Genomic DNA, 18,958 nt, shown 5'->3' with positions numbered 1-18,958 from the left:
AGAGAGTTCTAAAAGGGGTCACAGAGTTGGATATGACTGAAAATGACTGAACAACAACAAGAGATACCTCTAATTTTCCAAAGTCCTTCTTAAACTGTGGTGCCCCAAACTCATTATACTATTCCAGATAGAGAGCGTCTGACAGATACAGAGTATAATGGGCTGATCATTTTCCTTATTCTAAAACTTAGAGAGTAGTATACTGGAGAAAGAGCAGAAAGGACCAGGAAGACCTGAGTTCAGAACTGCCTTCTGATACTGGCTGTTTGACCCTGGAATAGGTGATATTTTAAGCATCTCTTTAAGACTGTAAGTTGCAGCAGAGAAAACCTAAACTGGTACTGATTGTTTCTTCATCCAGAAAGCCCACCATAATAACAAAATCACAAGTCTAGTGCTTATTCCCATCCTTCTATTAATTCTACCTAAATGATTTAAAACAGACAAGTGCATTATTATTCAATTAGTTGGTAGAATGACTGAAAGCAGACAAGTACATTACTGCATCCTCGGATAGTTGTGTTTCATATGAATTAAAATTGTGAGCTAAAGGACTGAGTCTCAAGTGGAATTTCTTAGCCAGCTTACAGGGAAAATATTTGATGAGGATCTCTGGACTTTTTCGTCTTCATAAAATTACAGCATTTAGAGTGTACTTTATCCACAGAAAAGGAAGTGATGAAAGTTGCCCATGAAATTTTCTAAGTAATGTGGCCAATGTATGCCACATTAAACTAAACTAAATTAAACTTTCTCTCCAAGTCTGTACTCATTTGAGTCTATTATAAGGCTACAAATACAGTGTACAGAGTATTATGTACACATTGGCACCTAGCTCAATCATAGACCCATCTAATTTTATGTAGGAATATGAAGGCTCGCATATGCTGTTTATTCCCCTTTTTTAATTGTGCAAACTAGGGCCAAGTTTGGATAATATACCCTTAGTAATGATTTCTGAAATAGCCTCTTTCCTGAAAGTGCTGTACAACTAAAGCCAAGACTTAAACTCCTAGGACTTTGAAATTGCTATCATCTAAGTAAGTAGCTCTTTTAATTAGAAATACTAGATTAGACATGCTACTTTGGTAAATAATGTTTTCTGAATGCACAGACCCAGACAGCTCATTCCTGCCTTAACAGGGGGACAAAACAACAACTCTCAGTGATGCAGGACTTCTACCAATGTCACCTAATGATGCCTTGTTCTGATCTCAGAGACCTGACTATTCTTCAGATCGACTTTTTTTCTTTTTTAAAAATTGCTTTTCCAGATATCCCCCTCATTTGGGATTCTAGAGCCTACCCACAATACATGTTTCTCTCCATTCAAAAGTTCCCTTCATATTTATTTGAGTAAAGAGACAGGATGGTACAGGAGAAATAATACTGCTCATGTGTCAAGATCTGTGTTCAAATACTACATCTGATGATTATTACTTGTGGAACCTTGAACAAATCATTCAACCACTGTGGGCTTAGGTTTCCTTTTCTATAAGATGAGGAGGCTGAAAATGGTCACTGAAGTTTCCTCCATGTGATTTAGCAATAAAATTACTCATCTAAACCACTGATGAAATAAAAAGTAGTTATTTACTTATTATAATTATGAATATACTAAGTTAAATAAACGTAATTTAGTGGAAATTAACCTAAAGTATACGCTATGTATTTACTCTTTCATGAAATTCACCTTTAGAGGATTTTGCTCAGCCTTATTCCCTAAATAGATAAATACACATATATGTATACATATCTATCTATAGATAGATAGATATATACAGATATATATATGAGCTCAGATATGTTGTAAAACTGAAATCTGAAAATCTTTATTTAGCATAATCTTCTATTAGTCTATATTTTTTGCCTTGTCAGTAGACCTAGCAATTACTTCCATGGCAGAGTAGACCATATGAAGACATCAAGGCATCTAAAGGATGTCAAGAAAGTCTGACCTAATTGATTAGGATTCTGTCTTGTATGCAATTGGAAAAGAAACAAAAAAAAATGGAAATAGGGACTTTTAAAGAGATGGATATTGAAGTAGGGATGGCTGTTTAAATCTCAGACTGTCACACCAGGGAAAAAAAATCCTTAAAAAGTCATCTAAACTAAACTCTTCATCTTACAGATGAAGAAATTGATATCTGGAGAAATGAAATAACTTTTCTAGGGTTGTTCCCTGAGTAAGTGGCAATAAAGACCCCAGTCCAAGTCCTGATTCTAAGACCACTGGCATATATACCTAACTGGGATACTATGCTGGATTCCCTGGACAGAAGAAAAGACTGATTGGAAATTCACATATAATGGACAACCATATTTGGAAAAAAAATAGTTAACGTGGCATTTCATATAAGAATAGAACCCTGAGGCCATGTTGTAGCAAATGAATCAGTTTGGGTCTCTTCCTCTTGACCATTTCTCCTCTCTATCCTTCCTTACCTTTTCATCTCTTCTTATTCCTTTTTCTTTTATTTTCTCCTTCAATATCTCCCTTTCTGTGAAGCTACAGATTTCACAGTGGTTAGAGCCCTTGGTCTGCAGACAGAAAGACTCATCTTCTTGGGATCAAATTTGACCTCAGACACTAGCTTTGTGGTCCCTGGGTGAATCACTTATTCCTGTTTACCTCAATTTAATATGAGTTGGAAAAGGAAATGGCAAACCACTCCAGTATCTTTACCAAGAAATCTGCAAATAGGATGACAAAACAGTCAAACACAACTGAAATGGCTGAACAATAACATAAAGATTATGTAAAGAAACCAATGTAACACTGCATAAGAAGGGAGAAATGTATCACCCTTATGGTATCATGAAACAGTGTGGTAGCACCAAGAGGACTGAGCCAGAAATTAGGGTTCAAGTCCAAAAAGACTTGGTCTTAATTTCCCCATTTGTAAAATGAGAATAATGATACTTGTATAAGCATACAGGGCTATTATGAAGAAAGTACTCTGTAAGCCTTAAAGCACTATAGAGATAGGAATTAGCATTATTAACTCTAAATTCATCTTTTACTACAAATTATAGAGTTGAAAATTTGTATATTGATAAAAAGAAAAAAAAGTAAATGCCATTGAGATCTATAAAAAGCCAGGAGGCAAGAGAAATGATCTCTAAGGTCTCTTCTAGATCCCCATTATTGACTTTCTCCTGAAGCCTTTAAAGCCCAACTCAAGACAGACAAGTTAATAAATACTTGATATTTCCTGGTAGCAGAAAGGCTAAGGCTGGTGGATCTATTGAGCTCAAGAGTATTGAACTGAAGCCGAGCTGATGTCTACAATTAATTAATATTTTTGATGAGGAAAAGGGATGGAACACCAGGTTGCCTTAGGAGGGGAAAACCAGAATGGGTCAGAAATGGTGTGGTCAAAGCTCCTATGCCCATTAGAGTGGTATTTGCATTTATAACCTGGATGAGATAGGGAGATCCAGTCTTTAAAGGGGAAACAAAAGCAATTCAAAGGTAACCTCCTACACAGCACCTTCCTGAATCTCTCAGTAATGATTTTGCCTTTTGAACCCAAGTACTTTGCTTATATATTTATACAACATTTTGCACTAAAGTACTATCTGTGCTTGTATCTTATCTCCCTTATTATAGCATCCTTCCTTTCAAAAAAGACCCAGGACATTATGTTGTGATCTTCAGTCTCACTATCTTCCAAAGTCAACGAAGTCCAGTGACAAAACAGAAGCTAAGATGACTGATGATTATACTGTAACTTGTGGGAAAGCAAAGTTAGCCTTTTATTTAAACTTTGTATCTAGCCAGCATGTAGCATGGAGATCCGTACACAATAAGCACTTTTAAACAATTTAACCTCACAAGCATTTAGTAGATACTTACTAGGTGCGATTCCACGTTTTGGGCACTAGGTTTATAAAGATAATAGTGAAACTGTCCCTTAGCTGAAGGAGCTTCCATTCTACTGGAAGGATGTAACACATATATATATATATATACATATATATATATATATATATATATATATACACACATATATATATATTCTAGTGAAAAGTATATACAAATACATGCAAATTTGTATATAATTATACAAATCAATTGTATAATACAAATTATATACAAATATATATGTATGTATAATACAATTTGTTAAATAAATTCCATGAAGGGTAGAGTTCATCACTAACAACTAGGGGGAGAAGTTTAGGGGAGGGAATCTGGGAGGAACTTCATTTAAGAGGAAGCACCTGAGTTGAGCCTTAACAGGAGCTAGGAATTTACAAGAGGAAGAGGTCATGAATCCCGTGATTTTAGTGTCCTGGTTTTGTAAAGGGAAAATAATGTTGTAGAAGAGACTGATGGAAAATGATGTAAATTTTCATTTTTCATAAATACCGTTTTCTTGTGACTCACACAAGACTTGATTGTGCAATGTTCATAGTGTCTGCATTGTGAAAATGGCAACATTTTGGTTCATTTCTCTGTATTGAAGAGGAGCTTTAATTCATCTTAAATAATGATTCTCATTCATTTGTTGGTAGTAAAAGGGAAAATGAAAGTAACCTGTGCGCCCCCCCCCCCCCCCCCCCGCCATGTCTGTGAAAATCATTAGTTTTAAAAATGGAACTTTGGGAGACTAGAGAGTGTTCTGCCCTGGGGATCTGAAACTTCAATGAAGAAAAAGCAGAAGAACTTCATTTTATAAAAGAGGCCAACTGAAAAACTTCTTGTTAAGGATAAGTGAGTCAGTGTACTTGGGAGATTTGACAGTCGAAGAAAAGCCTAAAACTGTACAAAACTAAAACATTGGGTCTTGAATAAGAGAGAGCCAAATGCATGTTTCTCCAGTTTAAAAAGAGATTTAATTAACCTTAATGACCACAGCCAACATTGAACTTGGTGTCCTTCTCAAATGACAGAAAACATTGATTTACAAAGGCAGATTATGGCTTGACTTCCTCAATCCAGAAAATAACCAGAAAATAGATATATCTTAACATTAAAAAATGTCTTGCCTGATTTTTCTCATGATTCCTTTCACCATTCTGACTTTTTAAAATTCTTTCAAAATTTACAAGCTTACATTGCCTTTTTCCCTTGCTACTTTTATATTATATAGCTAACACATAATTATATGTTCTTTCATATTAGAAAAGTATTATTTTATTAATGATTCTTTGAAAAATTCATTATTTATCTTGGAAAATGAGGAGCCAGAAAGCTTTTCATTATTTTTTCTTTCTTCTTAAAAAATAGATGTTTATTAATAGTAGGATAGGAAGGCAAATTGTTATAGTTTCCAGTTCGAACTTTTCAGTTACATGAAAAGAGGAGTACATTTTATAAAATATCAGAATTTAATAGCATTCTTTAGGAACTAAATATTTTGGTTTAGGGAGAATACTTACCCAAAACAAAAATGTTTCAGAAAGTAATGTTTTTTTTTCCATTTGCACTTTTTTGCTCCCCTCCACCCCCACATTGGAATAAAATGAGAGAGAGAGAGAATATGGTAGAATAAGAAAGGGGAAAATAAAACAGAGGAAGAGAGAAAAACAAAAACAGAGAAGAGAAAGGGGGAGAGAAGGGGAGAAAGAAAGAAGAGTGACTAGACAGACAGATATATGCAGAGGCAGATAGAAAAAGGCAAGCAGACAGAAAAGTGAGACAAGAAGAAAGAGAAACTTTCTTTTGGGTCCATCATGGAGCAAAAGGGAGGATAGGATTAGCACACACAGTACAATTAGCAAGACCCATCCCCTTCTACTCTAAATGTTCAGTACCAGAAGGGTACTGTTGGCCTTTGCAAAGAGCCAACTTAGCTCAGCTGCTCCTGTTTTTGGCCAACTGTGTTTCTTGAACATTAGGCCCATTGGAAAGCTCCAGATTGGATATGTTCAATTTTAGTCCAGAGACTGCATATACTACTCCAAATTTTACTAATTTCTCAAGCCATTTTTCCAATAGAGATCATCCCATGGGGCCTACATATCTTGCTCAAGAAACACAACTGCTTTTTGGCTGAGAAAAGCTCTTCAACTACTTTGTAATTCATTCATGCTTAACTTCTAGCTATTCTTATTTGCAGTTGGACTCCTGCTATATACAATCTGCTTGCTCTTTCTCATCACCACCATGACAATTACCTTACATGGGAAAAGCAAAGAAAAAAATATTGATGATGACAAAAATGACCAGATTTGTGTGTGTGTGAAATTGCTGCCACTGAAATTCTATTGCTGCCTGACAGCACTATCATCCTGACAATAAATACCCAGAGGAAAATCTAGCATTTTCCTGGTGTTCTATGGAGTTAAGTACCATTTTTGTCCTTTTCCAACAATTTCCTTCATTTCTGAAAATTTTTCCTCCTAACTAGTTTCAAAGGAATTTTTTTGAGTTTTCTTTGCCTGATATGCTAAACTGTAATTACTGATGATCTTTTTTCCTAACCATTGTCTCTTTTAAATATAAAATAACCACATCTCTCAATCACTACTGTTTTCTTTGTCTCAGGAATGACCAACAAAATGAAAATAGCATTCTTTGCATTTTTGAGCAATGATTCATTCATATTTCCTAATTATAAATAAGACTTTTCTTTCTTTTTCAAGTTAGAGGACTGGGCAGATTTCAATGCCTACAGGGAAGGACGAAAGATAATGAGTTGCATGCAACATAGCTGTGTTCAGATTATCAACCCTGACTGAGACTTAGGCATGTCAGAATGAAATAAGTGGGCTGAGCCTCTCTGCACTTATGCCCTCAATCTTTCAAGTATCTTCCTTTATTAAGTTATCAACTATTGAGAAATGGGGACAGGACATGTCCTTTGAGACTAAAAGACTGACAACAATGGATTCATTTCAAAAGCAATTTACTATGAAAATTAGGGTCAAACAATTATAACAATTCTAGAACAAATCTAAAGATCTTTTTTTAAGATTTCTCTTTTAAATCAATAGGACTTGGGAAAATTGTATTATCCCTGGTACTTTTAATGAAAAAGTAGTGCTAATTAATGAAATTAATCTCATTATCAACATTCTGCAGAAATAGCCTATTTCTTACTTACTAAAGTAAATAAAGGTTTAATATTCAAAGGTAGATGTATAATTATTTTTTCTTTATTCTTGAATCTTAATGGAAGAGGTAAGGTGAGTTTCTACATATGACCTGAAATAAGATTTAACTTGAAAAAAATGTGAAACTTTAATATTATTAATATAGCTTATCATAAAAAAATGTCCCATTATCTGAATATTTCAAAGTAGACCCAATATTTGCCAAATGCAGTGTTACCTCACTGGGTTATTCTAACTGATTTATTATGTTTCCATGGTTGAGAGACATTGCATGAATTTTAGAAAGATTTGTTGGTTTTTAGCCAACAGGTTCACAGAGTGGAGACTAGTTGGACAGAATGCTAATTTGATTCCACTTGCTAGTTGGTCCCTTCAGTCTAGTTTAAGGTAGCATACAGAGTAATGTATCATTAGGACAGATGGTATCATTGGACCAGCTAGAACCTAGTAAAGCAAATAAGTCTATGCCAGGGCATCACCTTTGTCAAAAATTACTGCCACTTTTCCAATTTCCAGTTGTAGAGATTTTGTTAAGGTTTTGGTTTCGTTTGACTCTTTCCCTCTCATTTAACATGATGAAATAATTAACAATATTTTTCTAATCAGTTGCTCTTTATCAAGCCACCTGATTCTACTCAAACTCCAAGTGCATCCATTGGAGTAGGTTTTTTTTTTCGTTATTGTTTTATTTTTACCTAGGTTTCACAGAGTCCAAATATTCATGGATAGATTTCAAAGGAACTGTGAATTGGTAGTTGGGGGACAGGAAGGAGGATGGGATTACAGTTTTATTTCAATATAATTTATTTCCTTTGAAATGCTATGCATTTTATTTTGTGTATCTAAAGACATTAATCTTAGAAGGGGTTCATAGGCTTTATCATCAAAAGGGTCCACAGCACAAACAATAGTTAAGAATCCAGGCTTTCGAGGCTCATTGGGCATTAAAAAATTTCAACAGCAGATTCTGTGAAGGAGGATTCAGATTCTCTCATTCCTCCTCACACCATACATTGTCAGGTTTTTCACATTCAGGTTTGTGAAGCCCATCTCCAATCAGGAGGTTAGGATAATGATGAATTGTTTGTCATGGGGGGATCTTTGCACGAGCTTAAGAGATTGTGACCCAAAACGTATTTATTATATTTTCATTGATCTTGGCATCCCCAAACCTCCCTTAAGAATACATTTCAACATTTAATCACCTCAACTATTAGGAAATTTTCTAACTGGTCAAAATAGTTACATAAAGCTGGAAGAGCCTTGGTTTCTAAGATTTCAGTGACTGACATAGCCAGAAAAAAAAATTGTATTACTCAATTTAATCTACCTTGGAAGAACAATGGGTTGGGTTACCCTTCTAGGAAATTAACAGGTATTATCTGGCAGTTTTTAATCATCAGTATCTCATAGATAAGGGATTTTATTTTTAGACCAGAGCAATGATCTTATTGGCACAGGGAACTCCCAATCTGTAAACTCCTTCTGAAAAAGATTAGCAACTCATCTTCAAACTAAAGGATCTTTAAAAAAAATTTTTTTCTTAGAAATTGAAAATGTATCTTTATTAAGCCCCAATAGCTTAGAAATATTGAAATTCCAAGACTTTTATAGAGTTTCCTACACCAGTGAGGGATTAAGAGTTGTGCTCTGGGTTACAAACTATATTGTGTCTGGGGCAGGATCTTCACACAGGTCTTTCTGACCCAAAGACATACCTTTCTAATTAGCATAGTCCTGTATCAAGACTCGGAAAGGAATACTGGGCATTTAACAAATAGCACCACAGCTGATTATTACATACAAAGCCACACTAGCAGGGCAGGCTACTGAGTACAATTCAAAAACAAAGCACACCTAAAATAACTCTTAGCTTTGATTATACCTACTTCATGCTTTATTTGCCAAGTTATGTGCCACGTTACATGCCAAGACCAGGCTTTTACCTACCCTTGTTGTCTTCACTTTGTTTCCTGAGGAACAACTCCACCCTTTCCGATCTGGAAGAACTTTACATTCCTCTCCTTCAAGACATGGCTGCATGTGACACCACCATTTCTGCTCCACTATTGAAGCTTCAGGAAGGGGGGGATGGAAATCAAGTCATTATTTTCTTCCCTATTCATTATTTCATGTGGTGCTGTAGCAAGATTATATGGGATGGGGAGTAAGGAATGGAGAAGGGATAAAAAGAAGCCTGATTCCCATTCCTCAGTAGATAATCTGGGTTTTGAGAGAATTTCACTGATTTTAGCTAAAGAAACCTTGCCTGATATACTCAAAGATTTGCTTATCAATGTGTTTCTGTGCAGTCTTCATAATCTCCTTGACTTCAAACATATTTACATAAAGTAGTATTTCCATTTTAGAATGAGAATAGAAATACAACCCACCTGAAGTTCTTGAGCAGGTATAAAGTTAATTTTATAGTACAGACAAAAATAAGCACCGTAAAATCTGAACCATGCTCATACAAGCTTTTGAATTCTAAGTAATTATTATATTAATGTTACTTATTTGAAAATAACAATCATGTGAAGTTTCTACTCAAGTGTCAGATAAGAGTTCTGCTTTGAGAAGATGCTGAGCCATCTCTGAAAAAGTCAATGGGGTAAGATGTATTGAGATATAAAGACCCCATTATATAAATATTTTTCTTAAAATAATTTCTTACATTTAATTGTTACAGTAAATAATATCAAACCATTAATTTCATCTCTTCTCTCTTGATTTTTTTTTACATTTTTTCCTGTCTGGATTTCAACAAAATTTCAACCAAAATAAAGGAGCATGTGCATTTCTGAGCAAAATATATCAGAATGCAAATTAAATATTATTCATTAAGAAACAAAAGTGACTACTAGGACTTATTTATCTATTAGTTGGTTTTCATTTGTGAAGTATCAAAACATCTACCTTATAAAGACATCCCAGAACATGGAGTCTCTTCCTTCCCCACAGCCCTAATTCTGTTCTTCTCCTCCAATATTATTTTAAATCACCAAAGTATGTGGTATCCATCCCCCCAAAAAAGATTTAACAAAATGATTGAAAAAATCGCACCATCAACACAAGAAGGAGCAGCTCGGGTGGTGCCTGCGACCTGTCCTGGGAAGCATGAGCACTTGACCGTCTGTGACCTCTCTTCTATCTTGTTCTTATTACAACATCTATGGAGCGCCACCACTTCGCAGGTCCCAGTTTTAACATGGTGAGCTGTGCAAACAAAGAGAGAGAGAGAGAGAGAGAGAGAGAGAGAGAGAGAGAGAGAGAGAGAGAGAGAGAGAAAATGGCCTGTCAAGGCAAGTTGTCACATTCCCCCTCCTAATTAGAAATACATTAAATATAGCTCTATATGGGATCTGTCATGCATGAAACTAGAATTACAATGATGCTAACGTGCTAATGCAAATTTGATTTTTTTTCTAAATGTGGTAGTATCAGCTCTGTCAGTAAATGCTTGGTGAAGCAAGAAGAATTAGTGGAGACAGTCTAGTGAATGGCTAAACCAATCTGGAATATAGAATCATTGTAAGGGACCATCAAAAATGTATGCACTTACATAATAAGTACCAGGGATAACTTTTTTTCACACCTTTCTGTTCAACTCAAAAATAAACAAATAAAGGAAAATAACTTCAGTGCTATATTTTTTTTTCTAGTACTTCTTCTCCAAGGTAGAAACTCTCTTCTGAAATAAGACTTGAAATGAAAAAGCCAAAGAATTTCTCTCACACATATTCCTGAAAACCAATGTTCCATTAATATCTTCTAGTATCTTAAAGGAATGGAATATTTACTGGTTTGTTTGTTTTTTTTTTTGCTATGATAAGTCATTCAATGGGAAACCCAAGAACTGGATAATTTGGAGATCTCACTTATTTTTTACCATAGTGAATGACGCCCATTGTAAATAGGTCATAGGTACATTTTTGCATTTATATTTTTGCAACTCCCCATGTTTATCCTTCTGTATACATACTTATACAAGAGAGAAACAGACTAGGGACTATTGCCTGGGCAGTCACCATTGGATATACCATTAGAGGAGAAAGTAAAAATTTTCTGACTCCACTTCCCAATCCAACATGCTTGATCATACCATAAATATAAACAGGGCATATTTTAAAGATATTTAAAGACAAATAAAGGTTTTTCAGGGGAAGGGGAGAATTTTTTTCTACTAATATTCAGATATCTTATTTTCCACCAGGCTGAATCCATTTTGAAATTCTTTGATTCCTTAATCATGTCCTGCTGCTTGACCCCTCCCATGCTCCTTTTCAGCTTCCATTTGTATGCTGTCTTCCTTTATTAGATTGTAAGCTTTCTGAGGGTAGGAACTATCTTTTTTCATATTTGCATCTCTAGCACTTAGCACAGTGTCTGGCACATTGTAGGCATTTAATAATGTTTATTGATTACTGATTGACAGGCAAACAATCTTTTGACCTTACAATCACTTCATGATTGCAAGTTTTTGCTGTCCCATCTGTAAGATGATGATGACATTATTCATACTACCTACCCCTCAGCATCTTTAAAAACATTGGCAGTCATCAGAAATTTAAACTCTTTGTGTTGTTGCTTAATAATTCCAAATGGACCACAAGCCTGGCTATAAGAAATAATATGGTGGCTAGGCAGAAAAATTCTCTGCCACTTTACCACACACATACATGTACACAAACACGAATGCCCACATGTTTATGCCCACAAATATACATATATACACTTGGGAAAATGAAAGTTCAGTTTGGTCATTTGGGCAGTCATGTCCAATTCTTCATGATTGAATTTGGAGTTTTCTTGGCAAAGATCCTAGAGTGGTTTATCATGTCCTTTTCTCGCTCATTTTACAGATGAGGAAACTGAAGCAAACAGGGAGAAGTGACTTGCCCAAAGTCACACAGCATTAAGTATTTGAGCCTGGAATTGAACTGAAGAAGGTGCAGCATTCTTCTATTCACTGTGCCACTTAGCTGCCCTATAAAAGAGGTAGCATCATGGGATGGAGAGAATACCTAGTCAGAAGCCCTAGGTGCATATCCTTGATATTTTACTAGCTATGTGCAAAACACTAAGCCTCAGTTTCTTCATTGGGAAAATGGGAGTGATAGTATGTGCTATCTGTTCTGTGAAGAAAACAATTTGTAAACCAAAATATGGCATATACCTTTCAGGATCCAAAGGGAAGAATCAAGTCATTTAGGATACAGGATATAAAGGATAGCTTTCAAATTATATATAACCAGTTAGATGACAAAATGCCTTGAACTGAGTAAGACTTAGAGTCAAGAAGACTTGAGTTTGAGTCTTGACTCAGACTCTTACTGTGTGATCCTGAACAAGTCAGTTAATTTTTCTTAGTCTTGGGTTTCCTCATCTCTAAAATGGGGATAATAGCATCTGGCTCACAAAGTTGTTATGAGGTTCAAATGATTTTAAAGAGATCTATAAAACTTAAAATGCTATATAAGTGCTAGGTAATATTATGCTATAATCCACATAGAACAATAAAGATTGGGGTGACATAGCTTTGTCCTAAATCATCAAAACATAGAGGACACTTTACTAGAATGCCATTCCTCTCTCTCCTGACAGCTACAGACAGATGGAATTCTGTCTATGCAGTGACAGCATCAGTGAAGTTAGCCTTGCCTGAAAGAGTTGTCTGCCTTCTCCCCCACCTTCAAATTCCCCTGCCGTCCCTTCCTCACAATCAGCCAGTCCTTTCAGTAGTAGAGAAAATGCCAGGGAACCCCACAAACTTTCCCTGTCCCTCCCGTCAAATATAGAAATCCCCAGTTTGCTTCGTTTGAGGGTAGAAACCCCAGGTTTTGACCTTGTCACAGGAGAGGTTTCCCCCTGAGGGAAAGTCCCCCTTCCCCAGACAATAGACATCCACTTCAGCTTTGCACAGTAGGTAGCGCGGCAGTCTCGCAAACGGAAGGTCCGGACCTCGGAAGGAGGGTGTGACATATTGGGAAAGGCTTCTAGAGACAAAAGAGCTACTTAACTTCGGATGGGGTTTACCTCCCCACCCGAAGTGGATGTCTATTGTCTGGGGAAGGGGGACTTTCCTCAGGGGGAAACCTCTCCTGTGACAAGGTCAAAACCTGGGGTTTCTACCCTCAAACTAAGTAAACTGGGGACTTCTAGATTTCCATGTTGACACTCCATACCCCTAGGAGTTACCCCCAGCTGAAATCTGCCTCTCCTCTACCCATCGCTGCTCACCTACTATCCCATCTTACTTCATCTTCCATCTTCTGTCTTGTTGCAGATATATTTCCTTAGTTACATATAAAAAGAACTTCCATGTCACATGGTTGAGAAAGAAATGGGAAAATGAGCTCATAAGGCTTGAGCTTGATTTCCTGGATCTAAAAAAAAAATTTTTAATCACCTTTCAAATTTGCCTAGTAAATGTGGAATTTGGTGAAGTCAAGAAAAAAGTAAACTGTGCCTTATGTTACATAGACTGGAAATAAAGACAAAAAACAAATTCTTAAAAACAAAGGTTATTACTACATATAAACCATCAGCACATGGCAAGGGTTTATTAAAAAGTCAATAAGATAGGAAGCTAAAACGAACTCCAATAGTTTTGCTTTAAAATGTTAATGAAGGTGTAGGAAGAACAAAGTTTCTATACACAGATATATGAGACATGGCACAGGATGAATTAACCATTCAAATATAAGAGCCTTTCAAATGAACAAAATAATCTCCACAGATGAACAGTTAGCACCATATTAAAATGATACAAGACCCCCTGGAGGAGATTTAAATGAAAAATAATAAGCAATTTTCTTCAAGTCAGAATTACCAAACCATTTTTAAAATTTTGTTTTTCTCCAAAAGATTCAGGATCACAACACAAAGTGTTGCTGACTATATATATTTAAACAAACATCTGAGGCATTATTTTTTTATAAAATTCCCATGAAACAAGGATGCAAAGTTTGACCCAGCTACTACCACTGCCTTTTTGACATGATAACATTAATTTCCCAGTGCTATCACATGGAGTTTTGACCTTAATTGACTGCCTCTAAAATCAGGACATTAAATTCTTAAATGAAACATTTTGAGACAAAGATATAATTGGTTCTAGCAACAAGTTCTAAAAACTATGTCACTGGAACATTATTACAAACCAATGTCTGCTGCGGCATATATTTTGTTTTGCTTTATTTTTTTCATATTCATTTTACGTTAAAGGAGTTTTGCCACTTAAAAAAAAAAAAGCCCTCCAAAATGGATTTGTTCACATCAAGACTTTAATGTAAGATAGTAAAAAAGAGTTCTGGAATGGACCAAGAAGACCTGGCATCATGACACTTACAACTTGTGTTTCCTTGGGCTAGTCCTCTTAACCTCTTTGGTCTCCATTTCCTAATATACAAATTAAAGGAGTTGGACTATCGGACCTATAAGGTCTTTCCTAGAACTAAAACTATGATTCTGTATTCTACCTTCATCTGAGAAGGCCAATGGAAGGAAAAAAAAAGAGATGGAGTTAGGGGAAGAGTTAAATATAGTGTTATGTTAGATCTGGAATTAAATCCATGGCTACAAGTACAAAAATCCATGACCCTATGAACACAGTCCTAGATTTGCTCTATTACAATATTATATACATTATTAGGGTAGATGTATATAATATTGTGATAGAATAAATATTATATACATTATTAGGGTAGAAGGGTGTATGGGGTGTTCAGGGAGGGGTAGTTTCTCTGGTATGGAGGGCTTGTCATGCCCTCCTAGGGCAGCTCTCCAGCCTCTGACCCTCACCTGATACCCAGCTCTCACTTGTGGCTCCTAGTAGCTGTTAGCATGCGGCAGCAGCCACACCCCGGGCAACAGCTTCGACAGGCCGGCTAAACCTTGTGAAGGTAGCCATTGGGTCGTCGTGGACCCCTGGTGAACTAGGACTTTGCTCACCCAGCATGTGAAGACTGCTTCGGCTGAACAGATGGAAGAAACCAATAAGAAGGTTCAACGGCTGAGATGGCGATGCAGCAAAGCACTGTGGAATGCTTAGGACGTGTTGGAGCACAACGGGCAACACGGCCATCCAATGCAGCTGAGGAAGTCTCCAGGTGCAACGATTTTTTGTGCCAATGGACCCAGGCTTCCAAAGCCGAGAGAGTGGGACTGTCTCTGTGCAACGACTTTTCCACTTAAATCTCCCTCACGCATAAGTGTCTTTGTGCACACTCATCTATACACCATAGATGAAAACGCACAAAGACAATCGTCACCCTCGGTTACCAAGAGACTGCTACTATTAGGGTAGAGGAAGTCTTCTACAGTGGATAGGGGACTATATTGGAAATCAGGAAACTTGGCTTCAAATTCTGCCTCTGGTACTATTTTCATGACTTCAGGGCAATCACACAATCCTGAGCTTCATTTTTGTCATTTACAAAAGGGCAGCATTTAAATCTCCATGTAGTTGTTTCTATATTATGTTATGCAGAATCAATTAATTTAATTCAGCAAGCATTCTTAAGGACGTATTGTGTATAAGGCATTATACTTTGATTCTAGAGGTAAAAGACCAGGAAATGTGCCTGTCTTCAGGGAGTTTAAATTTTACTGGGTCAGGGAGTGAGGAGGGCAGAGAGAAAAGCAAATAGAAGAAAATATGAAAGTTAAAAGAGCACTTAACAAAAGCAGCAGCAGCAGCAGAGGTGAGGAGACAATGCATCCAAGGCAAGGTGGAGGGGTGGGAGTTCTCTCTATGATGGTTGCATAGATATGGGATGAAATGCTATGTTTGAGAGGCATAATAAGGTTCTGGCTAACTAGAATACAGAGCTATGGATAGTAGAAAGAACCTTGAATTTGGATCAAGACAATCTGAGTTTTTCTCTTTGCTTTTTCATTTAACTATCTGTGTGATCTTGGGCAAATTGATTCTCTCCAAGACTTTCGTTTCCTTATCTATAAATTAAGCAGTTGGCCTGGATGCTCTCTAGTCCTAAATCTATGTTTCTTCTAGCTCCAAATTTTTGATTCTGGGAGGAAAAGGGAAATAACATGAAATGTCGGAATCAATATAGAAATATGTGTCTCCCATCCACAAAGCTCTATTCTAGTCTCTCTTTGCTCTCTACATCTCACCCTTGGGCATACCATTTTTTCTCATGAGCTTAATTATTCTATCTTTGCAAATCTCTATATTCAAGTGTGTTTCCCTCCCAGAACTCCAGTCTCACATTTCCAGCTACCTACTGGATATGTACTATTGAATGTCCCATTAAATGCATATCAAACTCAACAATTCCAAAACAAAACTCATTTTCTCTCCCTAAACCCATCCTTTCTCTAAAATTATTTATTTATGCTGAATGCAACACCCTCCTCCCACTCACCAATGCTAATTATCCTTAATTCTTCCCTCTCCCTTACCCCTCATAGCCAAACAGTTGCTAAATCCAATTCTATTTATATACCTTTTCTCACATCTGAAACCTCTCTCCTTAACCAGTTGCCACTCCTGTTCAAGGCCATATTACATCTTATTACATATTACATGCAATTATACACATTGCATTAGGGTAATATCCTTCTTTTTTTTAAAACCATTACTCCTAAGTTAGTATCAATTCTAAGACAGTAAAGAGGCAAGAACTCCAATTGGAGTTAAGTGACTTGTCCAAGAGCAGATAGCAGGAAGTATCAGAGATCTGATTTGAACCCAGGTCATCTCAACTCCAGGTCTGGCTACTGCACTCCACCTAGTTGCTCCCTGACTAGCATATCTCTACAGAACCTCACATTTCAATCTATGATTCAATGATCCTAAAATATACAAGGGTTTTCCAAGATGTTTATAACATTGAGCGTGCTATATACAGCTGTTTAAAAGAAAGTTCTGTTTTATTTTTATTTTTTATTAAACTTTATTTTAATGACATGTAGAAAACAAAAAATAAAAGAAAGTTATGTTCATTTTATAGTTCAAAACATACTCAATTGTGTTGACATGATATGCAAGTAAAAAGAAATAAGACTTGATAATGAAACTGTGTTGGAGGGTGAATTTGTTCCTATTTAGTTTCCTCTCCATACAATTTCAGTTCTGATTTGTATTTGGATTTGTCTCATTGGTTCTGAAATTTTGTTTGTCTCCATACATTTTTATTTAATAGTTTTACCCAGCTTGACTAGCTCTCCAGAGACTATGTATTATACTTTAGGAGCAAAAAGAAAGCATCACCTACATGCATCAATAAGCATCTGAAATGCTAGCCACTTAGTGGATTTAGGTGAGTGTAAATCATCTTGAAGGGATTGGGTGGTGGGGAGAGGTGCTGAAACCAAAACTTTAAAATAGCTAATTTCTCACTTCTGTTCATTGAAAAGAGAAAATGAAGGTTCTTTTTTATGCCTTTGTACAAACACTAACTAAATAAAATGGTTGTTTATATTTCTGAATGGAAAAGACAAGCATTTCAAAGAATAGAGTGACAAATGAAGCCAAACTGAGGACAAAAATAACCAAATATGAATGTCAATCTTCAGAAGACAAGCTACTTGAATGAGCTTTATGTTTTTATAGAGAAACAAAGAATCCCAAGGAGTGAAAAGACTATGTCACAAAAGAATTATGATAATACTCCTCTAATATCCCACACTGTTTATGGGAAAAAGTAAAATCTCAATTAACCAATACACTCAACCAGAATTTATTTGCATTAAACTTTTAGGGAAAAGAAGAAAATTTGAAAATTCAGTTATGTCAGGGATAGGGAAAAACAGCATTTATTAAATTATTAAACTATTAAATGGACCGCTACATGTCACAGTGGAGAGAATTCTGGCTCTCAATTTAGGAAGACCTCAGATGATTACTAGCTGTGTGACCCTGGGTAAGTCCCTTTACTTCTATTTGTTTTAGTTTCCTTACCTATAAAATGAGAATAATAATTATTAGGGGGATAAAATGAGATAATAATTATAAAGTTCTTAGTATAGTGCCTGGCTTATTATGAGAGCTATATAAATGTTAGCTATTATTATTATTATTATCTTGGGCATTAGATATAACCAGTATGGTTTCCTGCCCTTTTGACAAATATGTCTATAACAATATAGAGTGAAAATTGATGTTCAGAATAATTACCCAGAAGTGCTAAGAATTCTCAGTTCATCAGAAACATTATAAATTATGTTCACTGTACTGTACTTACTAAGACAGGACTAATACAATTTACAACAATTTTCAATGACAAAGGAGATTTCTGCTTAATTTGGTTGTAAAGAAAACATACTTAACCAAAGTACCCTGAGCATTTTGGGTAATTGCGTGGTATTAAATGTACATTTCTTTGTATTCTTTGGAAGGCATTTTGAGAATTGGAGTTTACTAAAGGAGGCAGCATAGAGTATTAGAAAGAACAATGACCTGGAAGAAAGAGAATAGAAATTCTAATTCCATACCTCCATCTGGTTGTGTGAATTTGGCCTAGTCACAACCTCTTCTATAAAATAAAGATATTAGACCGGATGATCTCAGATCCTTTCTAAGCCTTAAAATCAATCCTTCTAAAAATTACTAAAGGCCAAATAAATGCAACTGGTCAAACTTGCAAGAAGTGAATAACCATGCTCAACAAATAAAAGACTTTCCTAAAATGAATGAATATTAGCATCAATCAACCATTAAATATTTACATGGTCAGAAGCTCAGAGGACCAAAGACTTAATGCTGGGAGGACTAGATAGTTAGTCTATATCTCTATTATATCCATTGTAGATGGATTAAGTCCATCTAATATTGACAGTCAAGTCTAATTTGACACAAAATAATGAAGTTCCTTTTATTTCTATATAGTATAGAACTTTACAAAAGATAGTATGATGCAGTGAA

General features: G+C 35.8%; 1 protein-coding gene across 4 annotated transcripts in view; it reads right to left on the bottom strand.

The window, feature by feature from the left end:
* TAFA2 (TAFA chemokine like family member 2) overlaps positions 1–18,958 on the bottom strand; it is a 594,521-nt gene that overhangs the window by 26,493 nt on the left and 549,070 nt on the right. For all 4 annotated transcript variants that reach the window (XM_056797692.1, XM_016425595.2, XM_007502823.3 and 1 more), the window contains exons 4-5: positions 10,132–10,284; positions 9,019–9,143 (exon numbers count right to left, since the gene is read on the bottom strand). In XM_056797692.1, the coding sequence (XP_056653670.1) occupies positions 9,019–9,143; positions 10,132–10,284 (278 nt within the window). The remainder of the gene's footprint in view (positions 1–9,018; positions 9,144–10,131; positions 10,285–18,958) is intronic.

This window comes from Monodelphis domestica, chromosome 5 (genome assembly GCF_027887165.1).
Source record: "Monodelphis domestica isolate mMonDom1 chromosome 5, mMonDom1.pri, whole genome shotgun sequence".
In the NCBI taxonomy this organism is placed as follows: Eukaryota; Metazoa; Chordata; class Mammalia; order Didelphimorphia; family Didelphidae; genus Monodelphis; species Monodelphis domestica.
Note: the sequence above shows the minus strand (reverse complement) of the source record. Positions and strands in the feature narration are given on the sequence as shown.